This window comes from Mycteria americana, chromosome 25, assembly GCF_035582795.1.
Source record: "Mycteria americana isolate JAX WOST 10 ecotype Jacksonville Zoo and Gardens chromosome 25, USCA_MyAme_1.0, whole genome shotgun sequence".
Classification (NCBI taxonomy): Eukaryota; Metazoa; Chordata; class Aves; order Ciconiiformes; family Ciconiidae; genus Mycteria; species Mycteria americana.
Window position 1 is genome coordinate 3,078,140 of NC_134389.1, and position 24,114 is coordinate 3,102,253.

At 48.8% G+C, this 24,114-nt stretch overlaps 1 protein-coding gene across 2 annotated transcripts; it reads left to right on the top strand.

Annotated features, from left to right (window-relative positions):
* The first annotated feature begins 3,039 nt into the window (after positions 1-3,039).
* Positions 3,040-6,978, top strand: SSR2 (signal sequence receptor subunit 2). Of its 2 annotated transcripts, none has more exons than XM_075524691.1 (6): positions 3,040-3,142; positions 4,261-4,415; positions 4,984-5,082; positions 5,474-5,582; positions 5,759-5,836; positions 6,164-6,978. In XM_075524691.1, the coding sequence occupies exons 2-6, from the start codon at positions 4,261-4,263 to the stop codon at positions 6,272-6,274; spliced, it is 552 nt and encodes a 183-aa protein (XP_075380806.1). In that variant the 5' UTR covers positions 3,040-3,142; the 3' UTR covers positions 6,275-6,978. The 2 variants fall into 2 exon arrangements, with proteins under 2 accessions (XP_075380806.1, XP_075380807.1); XM_075524692.1 differs by lacking the exon at positions 3,040-3,142 and adding an exon at positions 3,867-4,026.
* The last annotated feature ends 17,136 nt before the right edge of the window (positions 6,979-24,114 follow it).

Genomic DNA, 24,114 nt, shown 5'->3' on the forward strand with positions numbered 1-24,114 from the left:
CCCGCACCGCGGACCCGGCGTCCAATAAGGAGGCGGTGCTCCTCCTCCCCGGCGCTCACAGCATGTTCGGTTGAGAAGCGACACCCCCAGCGCATGGGGCCGCGGCGCGTTGGGTGGTGCCACGTGGTACTACGCATGTGCGGGCTGCCGGCGCCAAGCGTACGGCCCATGCGGGGGGACTCACTGCACATACGCAAAGGGGCCGGAGGAGCAACCGTCGGGCGCTCGCATGGGGGACGCTCTCCTGCCGCGCTCCCCGCTGCATCTGGAAGGCACCGGAACCGGGATGCGCCGGCTCCACAGGCGAGCTGGGAGGAGGATCGGGGTGTCTGAGAAGCCTGTGTGGAAGGGAAGTCCTCGACGTCCACCCCCCTTCCCGTCAGCGCTGTGGTCTCGCCCATCCCGGGCCGCGGAGCACCATGGGAGAGGCAGTCTGCCGCGGGGCATGCTGGGAGCGGTAGTTCTGCGGCAGCCGCCGTTCCTCGCCGCCTTCCCCAGCCGCGGCCCCGCTACACCTCGGCCCCTTCGTGGTCTCAGTGGCTGAAGCGGAGCTGCCTGGGGGGACCTGAGACTCTCCCCGTGCCCCGGAGGCTCTGGTGTCCCCTCAGAGCAGGGCTGCTCGGCCTGCAGCTGTGAGGCATCCCCCCAGCAGCCATTTCTGTCACGGTGCGCTTTGTCAGGCCCGTCCGGTTGTCCAGTGTTAATTACAGGGAAAGAGGGCACAAAAACCAGTTCCGTTTGGCCTTTCACTGCTTGTGTGCCTAGAAAAGTTTCCAGCTTGCCTGACTTTTTTCCCCTCAAACTCTTCTGCTCAACAACAAGGCTTTGTCTTCCTCATAGTTACCCGCTCTCTTCCAGCTCACATGGACCCACCAACCATTAGCCGGGAAGAAAAACATATAGAAGAAGCAGGTTGGATGCATTAACCTCTGATAGCCAACTGCTGCTTGAGTAAGGTGCTTTGCAGAGAAATCTTTGTCAAAAGCTCTAAGCTTCTTAGGCCAAGGATGGGTATTTTCTCGGTGTTGGGGTGATGGGGTCCTGGTCTGCCCTGGCACTGCAGCAAGGTGTGGGAGAGAGAACCCCAGCCTATGGTTACACCACCTCAGTGCGGTGGCTAACCTTGATTTAAGCTCTGCGATGCAGCTTGGATAAGCTCTGCGTGGTTCAGAAAGAAGAAAGCGGGTGTACGGAGAGCTGTTGGCAAAGGCTGGGAGTGGGGAACTTTGATAAAAGAAAGAGTATAAGGTGGTACGTGGAGCCAGCGGCTGGGGCCCTGGAGAGGTGGGTTCATTTGTGTGTGTGAGGAGGAATACGTGCACAGAGGTGTGGATTTGTGGCCCTGCTCCCACCAGAGGTCTGCAGGCAACTGCCTGAAACATGGGAATGGGTGACCTCTCAAGGTTTCTTCCAGCGCTGAAAATCGGGCCCGGTGGCTTTCCATTTTGTTACTGGTTTTGCAACAGGGAGGTGAGGCCATTTCCTAATCTGTTGGAAACAGAAGGGTGGAGCCTCTCTGGTGCGGGGTTAGTTACGCAGAGCGTCCCTAATACATTAAGGTAAAGTTTTGGGGTCTGTGCCCTAGGAGAAGCGTCCCACCTGGCGTTTGAGGAATTTAACCCAGATCCTCCTCCCTGCTTTCACCCTCATCACTTTACGGAGCCCCGCTGCAGTTGGCAGCAATGGGGAGCTGGGCAGAGCTGCTGGCCGTCTTCATCTTAGGCATGCTGCTGCTCCTCATTGAAGTGCTCCTCCGAGCCCTGGTGGTCATCGGGCTTCTGCTCTACGTCCTTGTCACTAACTGAAGGTAAAGTGGGGAGGGTGCCTCTCTTTCCCCCTTGTTCCCAAAGCTCTTTAAGAAGGAGATAAGAGGAGAATCACACCCACCCCAAGAACAGATGGAGAGAAACGTTCTGTGGGGCAGTAATCAAAAGAGGAGGGGAGGCATGGCCGCCTTCTGCCTTCCCGTGCTACACCTTTGCTTGGCAGCTCTGTCGTCTTCTCTCCTGCAGCACTAACTTCGGCAGTGGGCCTCCAGCAAACCCAAACCGCAGGTTCAGGCCACTCGTCCCCTACTCCCCAAGGGGAAACTGAGTTCTGGCAAGGTGCATTCCCACAGCTCCACCTTCCAGGTGCCAGCCTGTCCTGCCATGGATCAAAACCCCGGCGTCCCTGCCTCGGGGGGGCTTGCTGCGGGGGGCAGCACTCTGTTCTCCCCCGGAGGGTTTAGAAGTAGTATTTTTGGACTAAAAGCCGGTGTTTTGCAGACGCTTCTAGGAAAGCGTGTCACCGAAATTGGGAATCAAACTCCTTAACACCAATGTAGCATTAAGAAGCAGGCATTCTTTATTACGGCGCCGGATGCACGGGGGGATCATTACACCCAGCGTGCATACCGCAGGTTACATCAACCGAAACTTATATTGTCCAATTACATACATATACATCAAATTTCCCAGAATGATCATGCATATTCATTCTATTTCCCAGAACTAATTATCATATTTGGGTGGTCATTGCGCATGCGTCCTTGAGCTCCGAGGGGCTTCCGTGGGGGTCTCTGGTGGTCCTGGGTGGCCGTACAGGTGCATCCTTCAGTCGACCCCTTCTTCTGGACGTGCGCGGTATCACCTTGCTTGTGTAACTCGCTCCCCTTCTTCGCGGTGCATGGTGCCTAGCGATGATTTGGCACCCTTAACACAAACCAGTTATTCTAACCACCCTCGACTGGTCACGATGGGCTGTGCTGGGAGCACAGTAGCGCGTCCGTCCTACTCCTCGTCCCGTTGTCCTCGGGCACAGCAGCGCAGCCGTGGCCGTAGGTGTACAAACACAACATTAAAGCATTGTCTACCCGCTGCTATCTCTGTGTCGCTTAGTTACAAAAGAACGAGCCGATCATTTCGGGCACATCTGGTTACGGGTGGTTCAACCCCCCGGCCCCAGAGGGAAGCCCCGCAGCAGGAGCCAGGGCAGCGGCAGGAGGCGCGCTCTGCGCAGGCGCGGGGTCCTCCGCTGGCGGCCGGGCTAAAGACTACATTTCCCAGCGGGCCGCGGGCCGCGGCGCCATGTTCTGGTGTGAGGGACTTCCGCTGCCTCCGCGCTGACTCGGCCTTCCCTTGGGCACCGCGGGGCAGAGACGGTGAGGGGCCGGGGGCAAGGGCGCTCCGTGGGGGGGATCCGTGGAGCTCGGTGGCGTGTCCCCCGGTTTCTGGGGGGGGGTCCTGGGAAGGGTCTGTGGGGGTGCCTTGGGTGTGGGTTTTGGGGGGACGTGAGGGATGTGACGCTCCAGGGTCTCCTGCAGGCAGCGGAGCAATGTCTGTGAGCTTAGCGTCGGGTCTGCGGGCCGCGCGGCTGGGGGGGAGCAGGCTCGGGTGGAAGCGCTGGGGTAGCAGGGGAGCGTGGAGGGAGGGAGGGAGGGAGGGAAGGGCCCTCCGGCAGAGCGGGCGGAGGCTCCGACGCGGGAGCAGCTCCCGCATTTAAAAGCAGCAACGAGTTTCCGGGGGGGTTGCGCGTACCCTGCCCGGGCGGGCTCCTCGTCCTCTCGGCGGGGCAGCCCCAGAGATGCTGGGCTCGGGGAAACCGGGAGACGTGGCCCGGAGCAGGGACTTCTGGGGCCCGAAGGGCCACTGGAGGGAGTTGGTGATACCTCAGTGGCTGGGAATAGCAAAGAATAACAAATGTTGGAAATGAGGAGCTAGTACTTCCTGAGAAGAACAGAGAGTTTGATGGGGAGAAGGACTAACTCTTGTGTAAGACAGTGCTGGAAAGCTCTCATGCTTTGCAATGGCAATTAACTGTTAATTGTTAAAGCTGGTGAAACGTTAATTGCCAAAGCTTTTGCTCTGAAAGTTTCTAGAAGAGGCTTTGTGACCATGAGACCTTTGCTGATTACCGAGATGCGATAGAGGGGAGTGAAACTTGCCAGGGCTTTGAAAAGGGAGAAAACTGTCGTCTTTTCTTCCGTGCCTGCCGACCTGGGACACTGCTGTGCCCCTTCTTACATCCTTGCAGGACAGTGTACAGGTATTTTGGGGGCAGTTGCAGACTTGTGTAGAGCCAGGGTAGCTTTCTGCCAGCTTGTGATAATCCTTTATCAATATTTCAAATATTGATAATCCTTTATCAATATTGCTATGAACTATACAGCTGTTCATGTCTCACTACACATGAATGCCGGAATTGTCTTGTTTAGCTGTCCTGTTTGTGTTCTTTTTGCAATTAAATTATCAATGACATTCCATTTTCTTTTGCTCCTAGATGAAGCTCCTGATTCTCGCTGTGTTTGCCCTGTTTTACGTGGCCCGCTGTGAGGAAGGTGCCAGGCTCCTGGCCTCCAAATCTCTATTAAACAGATATGCAGTGGAGGGCAAGGACTTGACTTTGCAGTACAACATCTACAACGTTGGCTCCAGGTAAGCCGTGTCCAGGCTTCTAACACTGACCAGGACCGAACGTTACGTGTGTGTGTCTGCAGGGTATGAGACTATTTCTAGGCTCCGTGACGTGCTGTTACCTTTGCTCCCCCCACCTCTGAGCTTACCCCCAGTGCTTGAAGGTTCAACCCTGCCATTTGCCTTTTTCTTCCTGTTCCGTTGTCCCTGCTTTTGCTGTTTCCTGCTTTTCCCTCCTGGCTGCTCTCGCTGTTGGTCCAGCATGGTGTAGTTACTTTTGTGTCTTGTGACGCTCTGCTCCCCATGCACGCAGCCTCCCTTTCTTGGCTTTGTGAGCTCTTTTTCACATCTGGTTTCCTGCATTTTTTGCAGTTTCTCTCACCTTTGCCTTCCTCTTTCTGCACTCTCCCTGTAATACACTCTGACTCTCCTCCCCATCTTCTCTTGGTGCCTTTTTATGTTTCAAAAATCCATTCTTCCAGCTGCTGAATTGTCGGTATGGAACTGTCATCCCTCTTTGGTGCAGTCCCCAGCAAGTAGAATGCCAAGTCTAAGATTCTCTTCTCATCCCTTTCTTTGTTGCATTTAGTGCTGCTTTAGATGTGGAGCTGTCGGATGATTCTTTCCCCCCAGAAGATTTTGGCATTGTCTCTGGGATGCTCAACGTCAAGTGGGACAGGATCGCTCCGTATCTTTTCATGTTTTGAAATTTTCTCCCAACCTTCCTTCTTAGCCCTAAGCATCCAGTAGCTCTCCTGTCTTCATTCGTTGTCACTGAAATTCCAGCGTGCCAGACCCTGGGCGAGGTATTGAATGCAAACCTCTGTTCTCCTTGAAGGTGCTGTGTAAAATAAAGTTCCCTGCAAAGAGGGCCAGGTCCCTGTGCAATTCATCTGCCTGGGAAGGAGGAGCAGCTGGGTCAGCCTGGGATGGGTCTGGATGTCTGTAACCACAGAGGACTTGGATCTGTCATCAGGAGTGACTTTTCCACCTGGTTCGAGGCTGCTCTTTACCCATCATCTCCTCACTTTCCTTGCTTTGATGAAATGCAACTATTTTCCTTAACTTTTGGCTCTCAGAGCGAGTAATGTGTCCCACACTGTGGTTCTGCGGCCTCTCAAAGCTGGTTACTTCAACTTCACCTCTGCTACCATCACGTACCTGGCACAGGAGGGCGGACAGGTTGTGGTGAGTTGACTATTTATAGGATCCTTGCCCAAATCGGGCAGCAGATACACCTGGCTGTGCTCTTCGAGCTGTTTGTTAGGGGATGGTGGGTGTCCCTGCGCTCTTACACTGCACAGGCTCTGTTGCAAGAAGGAAAGGTGGCAAATACTATCTTTTTTTCCCCCTGCCTTTTTCAGGTTGGTTTCACTAGTGCTCCTGGGCAGGGAGGAATCTTGGCGCAGCGTGAGTTTGACAGGAGGTTCTCCCCTCACTTTGTAAGTACCTTTAAGTTGGTAATTGGAATTACACTGCAGCAACTGGGCAGCCCAGCGCGGTGGCTTTTTGCCAGTTTGTGGTGCATTTGGTTTGCACTACGGTCACCTGGAGAACTCCAGCATGAATTGGAATTAATCTGTACCAGTTATCCCGAAGAGTATCACAGAAAAAGTAAAGAGTTGTCATCCCAGCTACCTCTGTGAAGGAGCTGGTGCTGTGGGATTTTGAGCCAGAAGCTTTGAGAGTAGATGATCTGATGGCTATAAGACTCATCCGTACGTGATTTTTTTTTTTTTTAATTTCTTTCTAACAATTTCTCCTTTTAGCTGGACTGGGCAGCTTTTGGTGTGATGACCCTGCCCTCCATCGGGATCCCGCTGCTGCTGTGGTACTCGAGCAAGAGAAAGTATGACACCCCCAAGACCAAAAAGAACTGAGCAAAGCCAAATGCCACCAGCACCCTAGAGCTCAAGAAGGAACAAACATTAACCCACCCAGAACAGCAGGCGTGTTGGGATCAGCAACAGTCACCCCTGGGCTACGCTTCAGCCCTGTCGGCAAGAGGGGATCAATCGCTTGGTGCCTTCTGCATTTTAAAAAAGAAACGAGCAAACAAAAAAACCCAATCCCAACCGAAAATCCTAAACCTCCTTGTCTGCATAGTCGGAGCAGAGACCCCTCGCTCCGTTGCAGACTTAGTGCCAGTGCGTCTGTGATGTGAACGTGTTGACACCCGGAGGAGCTTGTTTGAGGCAGGGGGTGCAGCTCCGCGGCCTTTCTGCCACGTGCGCTGCCTTCCAGACCCCATTCAGCCAGACGGCTCTTTGCCTGCTGCCGTCTTCTCAAACGTATTAAATCTCAGGGTACCCCTCCAAGTGCTGCCCACCTTGCTGAAACATCTGGGGGAAGGAGCTCTACCCGGTGACAAAACCAGCCCTCCTTTGGCTAGAGCTTCTTAGAGCTGCTGCTTTGCTAGGTGGGGCACGGGAGGTCCCCGTCGATGCTTGTTCTCTAGGAAGCCCCATGGTATTTTGGTGAGCAGTTAATTGCTGTGTTTCTGTTCTTTCTCGTTGCTCTGTTCAGGGTTGAGGTGTGTTGAGGTACTGAGGATTTTGTAATAAAACGAACACCCTGAAAAGAAGCCTGCCTTTCTTTTACCAGGAAGTCCTGGAGGCACCTCCCTGCCTTCAGAAGCAGCTAATGGGCACACAATCAGTAAAATAAATCACTACGTTATCAATAAAATAAAGGGAAGAGGGAAAGAAGGGCCCAGGAGGCCTGGTAGCTTGCACCAGCTTTCCTCACAGCTCCAAGCCCTAGTATAAGATTTCTCTTCACAGCCACAAATGAACGCTGCTGTGGCTGCGTTGGGCAGTGATTTGTGCTTTTCCTAGGGGGGAGGTGGTGAGAGGTGGTTGATCTCTGCCCCGAGCTTTGGGCAGGGAGGCAGTGGCCGTCCACGGGCTGTGGCTCTGCCGTGCTCCTGTGGCACTGTGTGACCTGCTCTGGCCGGTTGTCGGACCCTACTCAACGGCCAAGAAATCCTGGGCTGTACTGGAGTGAACTCTGTTACTCCTTGGCTGTGCTTTTGTTACCAGAACAATGTTTCCAAGCTGGGATTCCTCACCCCAACCTCTGCTGCTGCTGGCTGCACCCTCTTTCACCTGGCGAGGGTTCCCAGGGCACTCCAGAGTGCAGCAGGGAACTGCCCGGGCATTGGCAAAGCTCAGTGAAGGCCCAAGGAAATTCTGGAGGGCGGCTGGGCCCTGCAAAAGCCCGGTGAAGGCCCCAGTGAAACCAGAGGGAAGCTTTGTGCCCTGGTGGGGCCCTGCTGTTTTCTGCGGTATCCCAGAGGCTTCGCCAGGTTTTTCTGATGCCCGCGTGGGGCCCTGCTGCGTTCCACAGAGCCCCGTGGCATCCGCTGGGCTTTTCCTGTCCTGTTTCTGTCCAGAGTGCCCTGGGGGTTTTGTGGGACCTGGGCTCTGGCGAGGGTGAGGGTCAGGGTGCGGGTTCGGTGGTAGAGTAAGAACAAGTGTTTGTGGGATTGTGGAGGGGCTGCCAAGGGAGGGCGAGGGCCACCAAGAGCTTTCGGTCTTGGCCACTTCCACGTGGGAGCCCTGGGTGGTGGGCGTCTGTTTTGGAGCTGGGCTCTGACGAGAGCGAGGGGTCGGTGAGGGTGAGGTTCTGCGCTTGCCCTACCACCGAACTGCCCTCTGCTCGCGCTATGCCTTGTTCTATCTTTTTACGTATGGCTGCAACATAAGGTCAACGGCACTAGTGCATACGTAACCACCAAATTGAATAATCCTAACAGATTATACTTCAGTGCTGTCTTCAGCAGTTTTTCCCTAACCGTTCTTTCATGTCTGGGAGCTATCCACACCAGTTAAAAAGCTTTTTGGGTTTTTTTTTTAGGTATTTCATGCAGTATTTGAAGTTTACCTCAAATTTTATGTATGCCCATTTTGATTCTCTGATCTTGGTCTGCATCTGTCCAGCAAGCGGTGTATGCGTGTACCTTTCTTGAGTGACGAGCACATGATTTAATGCCACTCGGTTTTGCAGGGCTACCCGAGATGCTGCTTTTCCCTCTAACTGTAAGGCTGAAATAGCGTTACCCATCTCTTCCCTTACAGTAGCTACGTTTCCGACAGCCCTTTATAATTCTGATACTCCTGGCCAGGGGAGGAATGTTCGTGCAAACCGGTGGAAGCCAGTTTGTCAAATATTTAACAAGTGGATTTTGCACAGAGCATTTTATGCCTTGTTTGGTACGCTGGGGTGAGTTGTGCCCGTCGTTCCACAAGAGGTCTGGATGTATTGAAACGTCAAGAAAAAAAAAAATCCAAACCCATCCTAATGTACAGGTTTTTAGTCCAATGAACAGGCAGTATCTTATAGGCCGTAGAGCCACATACCCCCCCATAATCCTTCATTCCTTAAGGTTTTAACAATTCTTACGGGTTAGTTATGACCAGTAATAACATAAACCCAAACGCCAAATCCCAGCGTAAACAAAGCTACAATTTCTAAAAACAATCGACAGGTTGGGATGGTCAGAATGGGGTCCTCAAGGTCTGCTTGCAGGGTTGTGGGTCGTGCTTCTGTTGACATGAAATTCATCCAGATCCCCCAGCTCTGCTCCGAGAGCTGACATGCTCTGCCTCGTGTCTGAAGACAGCGTGACCCTTTTACACTGGGAAGCGCGGATCCGGTTGAGCAGCCCTGAGGAGGAATTAGGCATTGCGGGAGTGGAAGGGTTAACAAGATTGAAGTACTGAGGGTCCGGGTCAGTCCGAGGGAAGGAGGCTGTGCGTCTGGGGTGGACGGGATGGCAGGGAGGTAGGCGAGTGCCTGACTTTTGTTGTGAAGGAAGGAGCTGCAAGGTTGCAAAAAGACAGCAAATCGTATTAGCTGAAGGGACGCATGGAGGACGCGTGAACGAGACATATAAACCAATACGAGTTCTCTCAGTAGCGCATGAGTAAACAATTAGAAAGTATATAAGCCAGGTAATATTTCAATAAAGGGTCTTGGATTTACCCTCTATCGGAGTCCGTGCATCAATCCGCTACACAGCCCTTGCTCATTACTGTAGCATTAATTACCGGTACCTGATCAGGCCCCTTCCAGCGCAGCCGAAGGGCACATTTTCCCTGGTACACCTTCACGTAGACCCAGTCGTCTCGTTTCAAGGAGTGACAGACTTCAGTAGTGGGTTCTGGTAAAGCTTCTTTCAGCTGTGCGTGGAAAGTCCTTAAACGTTTCGTTAATACCTGGCAATATTTTAGAAAAGCATTATCTCTTAGTTTTAAGTTTGACTGGATGGGAATTGAGGGTGTTGTGTCAGACAGTCACGTGGGTCTGCCCATTCAAACCTCCTGAGGTGACAGCCCATATTTTCGGTTCGCAATGCTTCTCATATGCATCAGCGGGAGAGGTAATGCGGCCAGACGTTTCAGGCCAGTTTCTGCACAAATTCTTGCTAATTTGGTTTTAAAATCAGAGTTTTTCCTCTCTACAGCCCCACTGGATTGGGGGTGATGGGCAAAATGACACTTAGGTTCTATTTGTAGGGTTGCCCAAATTTTCTGCATTACTTCTGTAATGTAAATTTGCAATGTAAATTACCCATTTACATCCCGTAAAATGGGTCACCTATTGCTATCTGGTGTTAGGGGAATATTAAACCCATGAATTCATTCTCTCAGCATTTTTTTTTTTTTTTGCAACAGTTGTTTCATCTGCATGTTTACAAGGCCAGGCCTCCATCCTGAGGACATCTCTAAAATGACAAGGACATACTCAAAATTACTGCAATTAGGCATTTGAATAAAGTACATTTGCAAATTTACAAATGGCCCCCATGGTTTCGGGTGTGCAGCTATACTTGTCTTCTCCTTCCGTCTTACATTATTTTGTTGAAAAGTTGAAAAGTTGTCCTAGAAATGAAGATTCAAGAATTTAAACAGTGCTTTGTCAGCAAGCTTCAGTCATTTACGCCTTAATTGCTGACAAAATGAAAGCCCCTTCCTGATTGTTCAAGCTACAGAACTATTTGATTAAATAAAAGTATGTATGAATTATACAAATACTGAATTTATGTGGGCTATTAAAAGAATGCCATATTTAAAGTTCTTCAACTTTCTTTTTTCAGTATTAGCTGTATCTTCAGATATACCAACATTTGAATGATGTAGCCGTTAGCCCAGTGACTTCATTAAAGCGTTCTATTGCTCTCAAAATAACGTTGAGAATAGAGAAATAACTGAAAAATATGGCCACAAGAAAAAACTGGGGCAAACCAATCAAAACTTTGGAGTCAACGAATCCTATAGCTGCAATCCCCCCCTCTTTGCTGTGTGGGCCGCTGCATGGGTGCCAGGAGCAAAGGCAGGTCTGTCTGTCGTTCGTCCCGCTGTACCCCCAAAGCCATTTTGCCGGCAGTTTGCAGGGAGCTGTAAATCACTCCGCCAGGCTCAGGCAGGGTATTTCCTGCCTCTTCGGGCTGTTGTAGTACAATTCGCGTGAAGCGATCAAGGGAACTAGAGCTTGAAACCAGGAGAGAAGGGTTTTTCCCAAGCAATAGGGGAGTTTCCCTCTCCTTTAGTATTTTCTCAGGAATCTCTCTTAGGGAGAAATCCCTGGGCATGTCACGGAAGTTTGAGCATCCCCACCTTCTTCATCCTTAAAAACCCAGTCTCAGTCGGTGCTGGTTGAGTAGTTAGTTTAGCTCGTATTCCGTAGGAACTGAAACTTTTAAAGCGAAGTTCCTGCTGCTTTGGTGAATGAGCCTGGTAGCCCTGGCTCTCCGGCACAGGGTGGGTCTGAACATTATCTCAGCCCCTTCCTCCGCGCTGACCCCTTCACTGCCGAGCGCTGCTGCCGTCCCCGTGCCCAGACTGTTGGCATTTTTAAGGGCAGAATCTTTCGAAGACCCCAGAAGGGTCACAACTCCTTAGGGGAGGAAAAGGTTAAAAAAGAACCACAAAACTGATTGTACATCTTGTTGGATCGGGGATTTACCTGAGCACCCTTGGAGACGGGGATCTCTTGTGGCACTGGCAAGCAAACTGGCTGACCCTGGGTTGTTCGGTCCAGCCGCCAAGAGGTGGTGAAATCCTGTCTGAATCCTGTTTATAAGCAGGATGGTACGCGTTTGTCTAAGGAGATTTAAATTTCCACTAGGTACGTTATTTGTAGAGCTAAGTGATGTTTGTTCCCCTGTAACTCACTGATTTCCCCTGTAATACTTGGGTTTCCTACTTGGCTCCATCAGGTTTGAGTCTCCGTAAGATGAGGCTGTTCCTTGGCAACTGTGCGTTTCCCTTTGCTACCTGATTCTTCACAAATTTGGAAATTCAATTTGTAAAGAGCTCAGCCTTATCCTGATCCTCTCAGGTTTCCTCTTGCTTTGTAGCCAATATCATTATCGATTTGATAGGTGGAAATGATTTGTTACTTACAGGAGGCCTTGTACATACTTTGGTAAACCTCTCTTTTCATCTCCCAAACTACAAATCCCAGTCACTAAGATGCAGTTTGAGGCATTTGCACCTCCTATGGACCTTCTAATGTTCTGTAAACATCTTTGAACCCAATTGTTCCAATTAATCCACGAATTTACTAGCACAGGTCTCGTTTGGGTGCCCGCATAAAGCTCAAAAAGGTTGATTACAAATTTAACACTGTAGACACGTTAGCAAAGGATCAGTCCCCTATCACATAAGAATGATATATGCATCATCTCGAGAACACTCACAACTTGACCAAATCCTGCTGGCTACGAAACTGTTAAAGGATGTTAAACAGCCCCAGGACACCGGGGCTCTGTGTACAAAATGTGTATTTAATTTGTTAACGCGATTCCAGTGCTGATGACGTGAAAAAGGTGTAAATGAAATGTGTGTTAACAACGCGTTGAATATTGGTGACGTTTAGGATTTTTGAGGAAGTGTAAAAGTAAGAAATTAGGTTCTGCAAGCATTCACTAAATAGCAGCGTAAGTAAGAGTGCGTGGTCACACCGTAACCAAATGTAAAACAAAGTGCCTCAGCGTTGAGATGATTCCCCATCTACTCCAACCGCCTCATTCAGTTATCCTTGAAGACCAGAATTAGGCGCCAACACGTTGTACGCTCAGACTGAGATTGTGATTACGTCGGTGCACTGCAGGGGCTGCCTGAAGAAGCCCCCCAAAAAAGGGAACCCAAAGTGCTAAGGCTATCTAGATGTCGCGATCATGGGCGAGATAGCCTACCAGATGTCTCGGTGAAGAGAAATGTGTGAGGACTAAGCAAGGCATGGCCCAGATACAGGAACCAGAGGTACACGAGAGCAAGCTGTGCAAGGGGTTTCGTGGGAATGAATGGTCTGGAAGCCAGTGCATACATACGGGGTCTTATATACGGCAGGCTGCTGATTTCACGACTAATAGATAACGTGGTGCCTTGGCTGTGTGTACGGCTGGAGATAAGGAGCTTGATTTGACCTGTGTCCATTCAGGGGATGTGTATAAGCACTTCGTATCTAGAATCGGGCTACGTACAGTACACCAACGGGTGGTTATAGTACAGGTATTGTGATTATTCTGTTGATCATTGAATTGGTAATCTTCTGAAGGTAGGATGTGGTAAAGGAGGGGTATGCCCGTCTACATGGTAATGGGCATAGTACATATATGGAATGTATTACCTGAGTTAATGTAACGTATGGGGTAAATAAATCAATGTACAATTACACGTAGAAGGGGGGGGGGGGGGAGAAAAAAAAAGAATATGTTCTACAGGTTCCTGTGACTGAGATCAGTGATGGTTTTTCAGGCAGTAGACATTGGAAAAAAGCCAAATGGGAACCGCTATGACTTATTTTGTGCTTTGTTTAGCGTTGCGTTTTGTTTTAGGGGGCCTGGCGGTGGCATCTAAGCCATGCCCATATTGTGGGGTAGTTGGTTTAGTGTTGGCATCTCTCATGGGATGTGGGCGGCTATGAAGTTTGGGGGTCTCCTTTGTGTCCTTGGTACTATTTATGGTTTATTTGGGTGGAATGTTGGTGGGTTTGGGGCATTCTGTGTCTTTAGCAGCTGAGCCTTTTCCTGAGGCTTGAGGGGATTGGTGTGTTGTGGGGTACGGTGTGGGATTTGTTTTGGTGCTTGTTATTGGAGCAGTGGTTGGGGGTTTGCCCGAGTGCTGAAAGCTTGGCATAGTTACCGTGGATGGTGGGGGAATGTTTTCTGTTTGGTTGGGGTTTAGTGGCGTAGCTGTGTTCTATTCCTGTGGGTTTGGAATGTTTTTGGTGACGGGATGAGTCTATTGACTTTGTTTGTTGTGTTAGAACTTGTGCGTGGACTGTCTTGTGGGGCAATTCAGCAGTTTAGGTGGGGGAAAGGGTCAGAGAACAGTTTAATGTAAAACGCCAGCTTTGGGAGTTGGAGGTAAAGGTTTAAGTCCTTTTCTCCTGAGTTGTTTTTAATAAGATTTGGTGGAACTCTAAGAAGAGGTGTAATCTTCATTCTTTGGTTTACAACCAATGTTTTTCATAAGCTGTGTTTTTAGTAGTTAAGTATTTTATTTTCTAGGGCTCTGGTGATGGGAAAGAGAGTTAGGAGGCTGGTGAAGTAGGTAAGGGAGGCTAACTGGCCGATGATGATGAGCGTAGAATTAGCGTATGCGAATAGGAGGTATCATTCGAGCTTGATCTGAGGGGGTGTCACTACTGGGTTTGCTGGGGTGAAGTTTTCTGGTCTCCTAGTTAAGTTGGATGAGAATAAGTCTAGAGTTATTAGCAGGAGAAGTATGAGTATGAATCCTAAAATGCCTTTTAGGGAGAAGTAAGGGCAGAATGGAATTTTATCACAGTTTGATACGATACCTAGGGGGTTATTTGAACCTGATCCATGGAGGAAGGTGAGGTGACTTAGAGTAAGGCCTGCAATTACGAAGGGGAGGAGGAAGCGTAGAGAGAAGAATTGGGTTCGTGTGGGGTTGTCTACTGAGAATCCTCCTCAGGCCCATCTACTAGGGTTTGTCCAATGTAGGGGATAGCTGAGAATAGATTGGTGATAACTGTAGCTCCTCAGAACGATATTTGTCCTTGTGGTAGGATGCATCCTACGAAGACAGTTGCTATGAGCGCGAGCAGGAGGACGACTCCTGTATTTCAGGTTTCTTTGTGTAGGTAGGAGCTATAGTAGAATCCTCGTCCAATGGGTAGATAGATAAGAGATGGCAAAGAATGAGGCTCCGTTTGCGCGTAGGTTGCGGGTTAGTCAGCCGTGATGTACGTTTCGGCATGTGTGGGCAACTGACACAAAGGCTAGGGTTGTATCCGCAGGGTAGTGTAGGTCGGCAAGACCTTCGGGGTGGTTTTTTTTTAATCAGGATAGATCGATTAAGTGTGAGGTGATTTTTCATCCACTGTTTAGTAGGTTTGTAGAACTAAGGCGATGTGTTAAAGGGTTGAAGTATCCTAATGTGGAGGAGAAGTTTAGGTAGGCGTTTTGTTTTGGTTGGGTTAGGGTATGTGCTATGCTTGAGAGTTCTAGGGCCAGGGTAATGCCGAGGATTGTCATGATGATATCTGCAGTTTTTGTGAGTGTGGGTCTGGGTTTTTTGGGTGGGGAGGTTGCTGGGATGATGTAGGGTGTGATGAGGAGGCCAGCTACGGTGCTGCGTAGGATGAGACGGGTGATTGGGTTGTTTTCATTTCTGGGGGCGATTGCTGTGTTTATTGGGGTGATTGCTGCGTTTATTGGGGCGATCTATTGGGTTGTTGCTGCATAGGATGAGACGGGTGAGTGTTGGGTTGTTTTCATTTACTGGGGCGACTGAATCCTGTCTGGACTAGTGGGGTTATGTGTAGGCTGTAGGTTGCAGTGAATGATGAAGCTAGGAGTGTTAGAAGGTGTTCAGGTGTTTAGATGTGATGCGTTCAGGCAAGAGCCTGAAAGCTTTTGAGCCTGAAGCCTCAAAAGACGAAATCTTTTGAGTAGAAAACCTCATTCCCTGCTAGGAATGGGGTTCCTATCAAGGCTAGGTTGCTAATGGTTAGGCAGGACGTGGTCATTGGGAATATTTTTTGTAGTCTTCCTGTCTTTTGAATGTCTTGTTCTCTGTTTAGGCCATGGGTGACTGACCCTGAGCAAAGGCATAATATGGGCTTGAAGAAGGCGTGTGTTGAAATGTGGAGGAAGGCTAGTTGTGGGAGGTTTAGTCTGAGAGTAACTATTATTAGTCCTAGTTTTCTGGATGTGGAGAAGGCAATAACGTTTTTAATGCCATTTTGTGTGAAGGCACACGTAGCGGTGAATAGTGTAGATAGGGCCCCTAAGCGTAAGGTGAGAGCTGTCTGGTTGTTGGTGAGTATCGGGTGAGTATGGATGAGTGGGCAAATTCCGGCTACTGCTATAGTGCTGGAGTGGAGTAGAGCAGAGACCGGAGTCGGGCCTTCTGTGGCAGCCAGCAGTCACGGGTGTAGGCCAACTTGGGCTGATTTTTCTGTGGCGGCTAGGATGAGACCTAGTAGGGGGAGTGTTGGGGTTTGAGTAGGGTAGAAACACTAGCGTGTCCAGAGAAGGGCAACGAAGCTGGTGAAGGGTCTGGAGAACAAGTCTGATGAGGAACGGCTGAGGGAACTGGGGTTGTTCAGCCTGGAGAAAAGGAGGCTGAGGAGAGACCTCATCGCTCTCTACAACTGCCTGAAAGGAGGGTGTAAGGAGGTGGGTGTCAGTCTCTTCTCCCAAGTAACTAGCAATAGGACGAGAGGAAATGGCCTCAAGTTGCATCGGGAGAGGTTTAGATTGGATATTAGGAAAAATTTCTTTACTGAAAGGGTGGTCAAGCATTGGAACAGGCTGCCCAGAGAGGTGGTGGAGTCACCATCCCTGGAGGAGTTCAAAAAACGTGTGGACGTGGCACCTCAGGGACATGGTTTAGTAGGCATGGAGGTGTTGGGTTGACGGTTGGACTAGATGATCTTAGAGGTCTTCTCCAACCATTATGATTCTATGATTCTATGAAAGCTTGTTGTATCTCTCAGGTGTTTGCGGCTGAGGCAAGTCATGGTATGCTTAGGATAAGACTGATGTCCCTGATTTGGTTGTAAGTACGGCTTAGAGCACGGCTGTGTTAGCTTCTGCGCATCGCTGTCTTCGGCCTGTTAGTAGGAATAATATGATTCCAATGCCTTCTCAGCCAACAAATAAGAATATGTTACTGGCAATTGTTAGTGTTAGTACAACAATTAAGAATATTAGAAGATAGGTTAAAAATTTTGTAATATAGGGTCCTGAGGCTATGTATCATATCGCGAATTGAAGGATAGATCACGTTACAAATAGTGCAATGTGGAAAAATATTACGGAGTGTTAGTCTGGTTTGGAGCTAAGTGGGGTTTTGGAGTTTATGATGAATTTTCATTCTCGGTGGGAGATGACGCTTTCTGTGCCTGAACACAGCAAGAGTGTTACTGGGACTAGGCTAGTTAGGAAGGCGGTCTTGATAGCGCGTGTGGTGGTGGCTGGGGTGTTTGGGAACTTTTTTGATAATAATGGAAGTAGTGTTGGTGTGAGGGTAATTTTTAGTGTAAGAAGTATGGAGGTATTAAGGAGTAGTGCCATCTCCATTACTTCTACTTGGTTTTGCACCAAGATGAGTGGCTCCTAAAACCAATGGATTACTATTATCCTTTAAAAGGAAGGGGGCTGAGGTTTTAAGCTCAGATGCAAGAATTAGCAGTTCTTGTGGGTTGAACCTCCCCTCAGCAGATAAGAAGGGTCTAACTTCTATTTTTAGAATCACAGCCTAATATTTGGGTAGAAACTATAATTGCATGAAGGGATTCCAGAGATTAGCTGTGGTTTTTAGGATTAGAAGTAGTATGGGGATAATGTGGAGGGCTAGGAGATGTTCTCATGCCTTCGAGTTTTGGATGGATGTGACGTGGGTTGGTAATGCACCTTGTTGGGTTACTAGTAGTATGAACAGGGTGTATGAGGCAGTTAATAAAGTTGCAATTCCGGTTAGAATGATTGTGAAGGAGGATCAGTTGAATAATGCAGTTATAATGGTGAGTTCTGCTATTAGGTTTGGTGGTGGTGGTATGTTTGTGAGATGAGCTAGTAGTCATCAGGTGGCTCCAAAACTTGTAGGGGCTCTAAAACTTGTGTTAGGAGGAGGATTCGGCTGTGTGTCCATTCGTGGTCTGTGTTAGCTAGGCAGAACAGTAGTGAGGAGGTTAGTCCGGGGGAGATTATGAGGATTGATTATTCCTCCTGAGAATGATCAGTGGGTTTGGATTATGCCTGCGGCAATAACTAGGCCTATGTGGCTCACAGAAGAGTAAGCGATGAGCGGTTTTAGGTCAGTTTGGCGTAGGCAGAGCGAGCTGGTTATTAGAACCCCTCGTAGGGCCAGGGTGAGGAAAGAATAGTGTAGGTGACAGGAAAGGGGGGGCTATTAGTAGGGTGACTCATAGAATATCGTACCCGCCGAGTTTTAGAAGTAGTGCGGCGAGTAATAGTGATCCTGCGACTGGGGCCTCTACAGGGCCTTTGGGTTGCCATATAAAGGTGCTTTTGCTACGAATGCTATTAATAGGGCTAGGCCTGATGGGAGACCACTTCGTGAGTTGGTGAGGGTAGGGCAGGGTAGTTCTAATATTGTGAGATGCAGAGTGCTGATTTTTGTGTAGGATTGTGACTAGTAATGGTAAGAAACAGATGAGAGTATAGACTAGCAGATACCGGTGCTTAGGCGTTCTGGTTGGTTTCCTCATCGTGTGATTAGGATCAGGGTGGGAATTAGGGTTGCTTCAAATGAAATATAGAATAGTATTAGCTCTACAGTTGAGAAGGCTACGATAATGAAGGGTTGGATTGTAATTAGGGTTGCAATGAAGATTCGTTTTTGTTAGTGGTTCGTGTTGGAGGTGGTTTGGGCTTGCTATCGTTATGAGCAGTAGTAGTCAGCAGTATAGTACCGGTAAGGGGGATGAGATTTGGTCAATGCCAGTTCACTGGGCCAGGTTTTTATGGGGATGGGATGTTGGGAGCAGTCATTGTAGACTGAGGGTGGCCATTAGGAGGTTATGTGTGTGGTGGTGATAGTTCATAGGAATTTAGGGGGGGATAAGAGGGTTGTGGGGAGGAGTATGATTGTTGGAAGAATGATTTTTAGCATCGTAGGAGGTTTAGGGTGTGTAGGTGGTCAGAGCCGTGGGTTCATGTGGAGGCTACTGGTATTACCGTACCCGCTTTACATGTTGAGAAGGCTAGCATGAGTACAGGCATTCGGGTGAATGATGTCGCTTGGTTTTTGATGGCTCAGACTGATAGGGCAGCATATATAGCTAATGTCATGCTTTCTAGGCATCGCAGGGCAGAGATTAGGTGGGTTCAATGGAAGGCTGACCCTCAACGGCTTAGGGAAAAGGCTGAGTAGAACCTTAGGTGTCAGAGTGACATAAAGTCATAGGGTTGGGCTATGGTCTGTTGAGTCGAAATAACTTGGTCTTAGACTAACTTTCTGTTATTCTGCTCATTCTAGGCCTCCTTGTATCCACGCATAGACCAGTCCTAGTGTAAGTAGAAGGATAATGACAGAGGCTCAGGTTGGGGGGGGCTGAGGTTGGACAGCTCATAGGAGTGGAAGTAAGTGCAATTTCTAAATCGAATAGTAGAAATAGGATTGCTACTGAGGAAAAATCGTATTGAGAACGGGAGTTGGGCAGATCTGAGTGAGCTGAGGCTGCTTTCGTATGGGGATAGTTCTTCTGAGTCTGGGTTTATTTGGGCAAATCAGAAGTTTAATGTAGTTAGGATAATGTTGAGTGAGGGATAGGGCGAGTATAAATGTGATTATGTTAATTGCTCTTCTCTGGGGTTACATCAGATTTTAGAGATTGGATTATGTTAATTGCTCTTCTCTGGGGTTACATCAGATTTTAGAGATTGGAAGTCAATTGTAATTAGTATATTAGAAAAGCAGGATCCCCATCAGTAGATGGTTATGTAGAGGAATAATCAGATAACATCTACAAAATGTCAATATCAGGCTGCTGCTTCGAATCCAAAGTGGTGGTTTAATGTGAGGTGGAATTTGATTAGGCATAAGAGGCAAACCAATAGAAGGAAGATCTGATGATTACGTGGAGTCCGTGGAATCCTGTAGTGACAAAAAAGGTTGAGCAGTGTTGGTGATTGAAAAATGGTCCTTCATGGTATTCTGTTGCTTGGAGTGCAGTGCAGTAGAATCCTAGTAGAATTGTTAGAACCCCATTTTACCTAACCTAGTAAAGCAGATGGTAAAAAGTAGACAGTAAAATGGTAAAAACCTTACCTAGTAAAGTAGATGGTAAAGTAGATGGTAAAATGGTAAACACTCCATTTTACCTTACCTAGTAAAGTAGACAGTATTCCAGGCAGTGCAATGGGTCACAGGGTACGTTTCCAACCACCCAGTAGTCGCTTCCACCATTGTAAGCACATGCTGTGTGCCATGGCAGGTTCGTGGGAGTGCGATACAATCTGCCAGGCTTCTCCATATTGGTATTTCAGCCATCGTCCTCTATACCAAAAAGGCTTCAGCCGCTTGGCTTGTTTGATTATGGCGCACGATTTACATTCCGGGATAACTTGTCCGATGGCATCAATAGTCAAGTCCACCCCTCGATCATGAGTCTGTATGTTGCATCCCTTCCTGAATGTCCTGAGGTGTCATGGGCCCATCGAGCTATAAATAGCTCACCCTTATGCTGCCAGTCCAGACCCACCTGAGCCACTTCAATTCCAGCAGCCTGGTCCACCTGCTCCTTGTTTCAATGTTCTTCAGTGGCCTGACTCTTGAGTCTGTGAGCATCTACGTGATGTACTTTTACAACCAGGTTCTCTACCCGGGCAGCAATATCTTGCCACAATTCAGCAGCCCAGATGGGTTTACCTCTGCGCTGCCAGTTGTTCTGCTTCCACTGCTGTAGCCACCCCCACAGAGCATTAGCCACCATCCATGACTCAGTATAGAGATCAAGTACTGGCCGTTTTTCTCACTCGGCAATATCTAAAGCCAGCTGGATGGCTTTCACTTCTGCAAACTGACTCAATTCACCTTGTCCTTCAGCAGTTTCTGCAACTTGTCGTGTAGGACTCCACACAGCAGCTTTCCACTTTTGATGTTTTCCCACAATACGACAGGATCCATCTATAAACAGGGCATATTGCTTCTCATTTTCTGGTAATTTATTATAGAGTGGGGCACGTTTTCAGCACGAGTCACCTCCTCCTCTGGTGACACTCCCGTGGCAGCAGGAGCTCCAACATGCATTAGATTAGTGGCAGCGGCAGCTACAATAGTGGAGAAAAGCCAACCTTTAGTATTAGGGCACCCAGTGATGGTCTACATGTGCCACATGAAGTTGAATTACTTCTCAAGCAATATGCGGCACAAGCCTTGTCTCCCCAATGTGCACATAAATATGAACTCTTTTAAATGCAGGTTAATGTGACTCTAGAGAGGTGTAATACGTTGAACCCGGCAACACTACTACCAATAGCTGGAGAAGGGGAGAGCATCACCGATGGGACATGGTAATCCAGACTCTTAGGAAGCCACGAGCAGATCTCACAGACCTCCCCTTATAAAACCCAGATCTTGTTTTATTCACAGATGGCTCGTCCTACTATTTACACAGACAACAAAAGACTGGCTACGCAATTGGGACCAATGGCAGGTTGTAGATGCTGAACCCCTTCCAGCAACAGTTAGTGCTCAAGGCACAGTTAGCTGCGTTAGCCCGAGCAGCTCGCCTGGGACACGGAAAGCGAGTAACCATCTATATAGATTCAAGGTATGTTTTTGGCATATGCCATGCAATAGCACATCGTGGAAAGAACGGGGGTTTCTCACCTCCTCGGGAAAAGCTGTGGCTAACGGAACAGAAATTTGGGACCTATTGGACACAATTCAACTTCCCAAATAGATCGCTGTGGTTCACTGTCCAGGCCATACAAGGGACACTACCGTAATCAGCAAAGGGAATGCCTTAGCTGATGCAGCAGTGAAAGCCGTGGTTCATCAACGTGCGGTGAAGATTATGGAAGTTGCCTCAGATAAGAGCTCATGGCCTGATGCTGACCATCCAGAAAAACTATACCAAATGAAGAAATGTGACAAATGAAGAAAAGGAACAGTGGAAAAAATGGGAAGACGTAGAAGATGAAGATAGAATATGGACCACAGGGGGAAAACCTGTCTTACCAAAGAAATATCTGGGGACTATAACTAGATGGTTCCATGATAAAGCTCACGGAGGAATGGAGGCAGTGGCTAATCAAGTACAGCAAGTATGGGTGGCACCGGGTGCCTATGCAGCTGCTAAAAGAATTATTAATTCCTGTCCTACCTGTCAGAAATTGTCAAATATAAAACCTGCACATGAATTGGGAAGTCGGCCATGGGCTTTTTGTCCCATTCCAAAGATTGCAAGTAGATTATGCCGATATGCCTGCAGTATGCTAATAGAAACATTGGCTAGTGATAGTAAACCAATTATCAGGATGGCTAGAGGCCTTCCCAACAAGAAAAGCAGACACTGGAGGAGTAATAAAAGCTCTCCTTAAAGAAATTATTTCTAGGTATGAAGTACCAGAATCTGTTGAATCAGATAGAGGGTCGCATTTCACTGCAGAAATAATTGACTGACTTTATAAGAGTTTAGGGATAGAAAAAAAGATTGCACACTCCTTATCACCCTCAAGCATCCGGGCAAGTAGAAAGAACAAATCAAACTATTAAGGACAGAATAGCTAAAATTTGCATACATACAGGGTTAAAATGCCCAGAAGCATTAAAATTAGCCTTATGGGACGTTCGGAATGCCCCAAGGCAATGCTTAGGACTATCGCCTGCCAAAGTTCTTTTTGGGAGACATTTAGCTATCCCGGGGACTTAATATCCCAGCCAAAACCAGCCTCTTGAACGGAGATGAGCGTTTAACACACTATGTTCTAAATTTACAAGAAAGTTTCAAAATCAAAAGGGATCATGCTCAGTGGTACCAACCCACCCCTCCAGAGATACAGGTACATGATTTGCAGCCTGGAGACAGATTTTTTTTAATGAAAGTATTTTCCCGACTGTATAAGAAGAATGAAACAGTAAACAAATCAAACCAATAAAAAGCAAGAAGACCCCAGACCTTAATATTACTATTGGTCTGAACTGTCGCATGAGGGGTGGGGAACTGAGATTGTAAGCGTATAATTGCCCAGGCATTTCTTTGTTCGGGGGTCCCTCTTCGGAGGCACCCAGCTCGAGCTGTAGCACTATCAATAAAAAGAACTTTATAGAAGAATCTCTTTTTCAGCTTCTTGATTCAGCAGAAACCTAGAGGAGAACCCTGGTGACCGGCATATAAAATTTCCATAACACAAGGGAAGGTGAGGGCCAGCAACAGCTCTCAGTCCTGGCCACTTCAGTGTGAGAGCCTATGCTGACGGCTGTTCCTTCAGTTCCTGGGCTCCAGCGAGGTTGAGTGTTAGGTCTTAGAGCAATCGCAGTCCCGGTGTTGGTGGGGCTGTGAAATGGCTGCCAAGGGAAGGTGACAGCCAGCAACAGTTCCCTGTCTTGATCCCTTCTGTGTGGGAGCCTTCATTGGGCATTTTCTCTTTTGGACCTGGGCTCTGGCGAGAGTGAGGCAGTAGGTGCCGGAGGTTGTCAGGTGGCAGCACAAGCACAGAGCCCTGGTGTTGGTGGTTGCCAAGCGACCACCCCTGTGAAGGGGTTGCCAAGCGAAGGGCAACAAGAGCCAGCAACAGCTTTCTTCCTGGCCACTTCTTTGTGGGAACCTATGCTGATGGCTGTCCTTTTGGCTCCCGTGCTCTAGCGAGGTTGTGTTAGGTGTCAGAGCAAGCGCAGAGTGCCAGTGTTGCTGGGGTGGTGAAGAGGCTGCCAAGGAAAGGTGAGGGCCAGCAACAGCTCAGTCCTGGCCACTTCGGTGTGGGAGCCTGTGCTGACGGCTGTCCCTTTGGTTCCTGGGCTCTGGCTAGGTTGAAGATGAGCTGTTAGAACAATCACAGAGTCCTGGTGTTGGTGAGGCTGTGTGGGGGCTGTCAAGGGAAGGTGAGGACCAGCAACAGCTCTCAGTCCTGGCCCCTTCCATGTAGGAACCTATGCTGACAGATGTCCTTTTGGTTCCTGGGCTATAGCGATGTCATGGTTTAAGCCCAGCCGGCAACTGAGCACCACAGAGCCGCTCGCTCACTCGCCCCCGGTGGGATGGGGGAGAGAATCAGAAGAGTAAAAGTGAGAAAACTCGTGGGTTGAGATAAAAACAGTTTAATAGGTAAAGCAAAAGCCACGCACGCAAGCAAAGCAAAACAAGGAATTAATTCCTCCTTCCCATGGGCAGGCAGGTGTTCAGCCATCTCCAGGAAAGCAGGGCTCCGTCACGCGTAACGCGGACTTGGGAAGACAAACACCATCACTCCGAACGTCCCCCCCTTCCTTCTTCTTCCCCAGCTTTATACGCTGAGCATGATGCTATAGGGTATGGAAGAGCCCTTTGGGCAGTTTGGATCAACTATCCTGGCTGTGTCCCCTCCCAGCTTCTTCTGCACCTGGCAGAGCACGGGAAGCTGAAAAGTCCTTGACCAGTGCAGCAACAACTAAAACATCTCTGTATTATCAACACTGTCTTTAGCACAAATCCAAAACATAGCCCCATACCAGCCACTATAAAGAAAATTAACTCTGTCTCAGCCGAAACCAGGACAAGCCAGATTGTC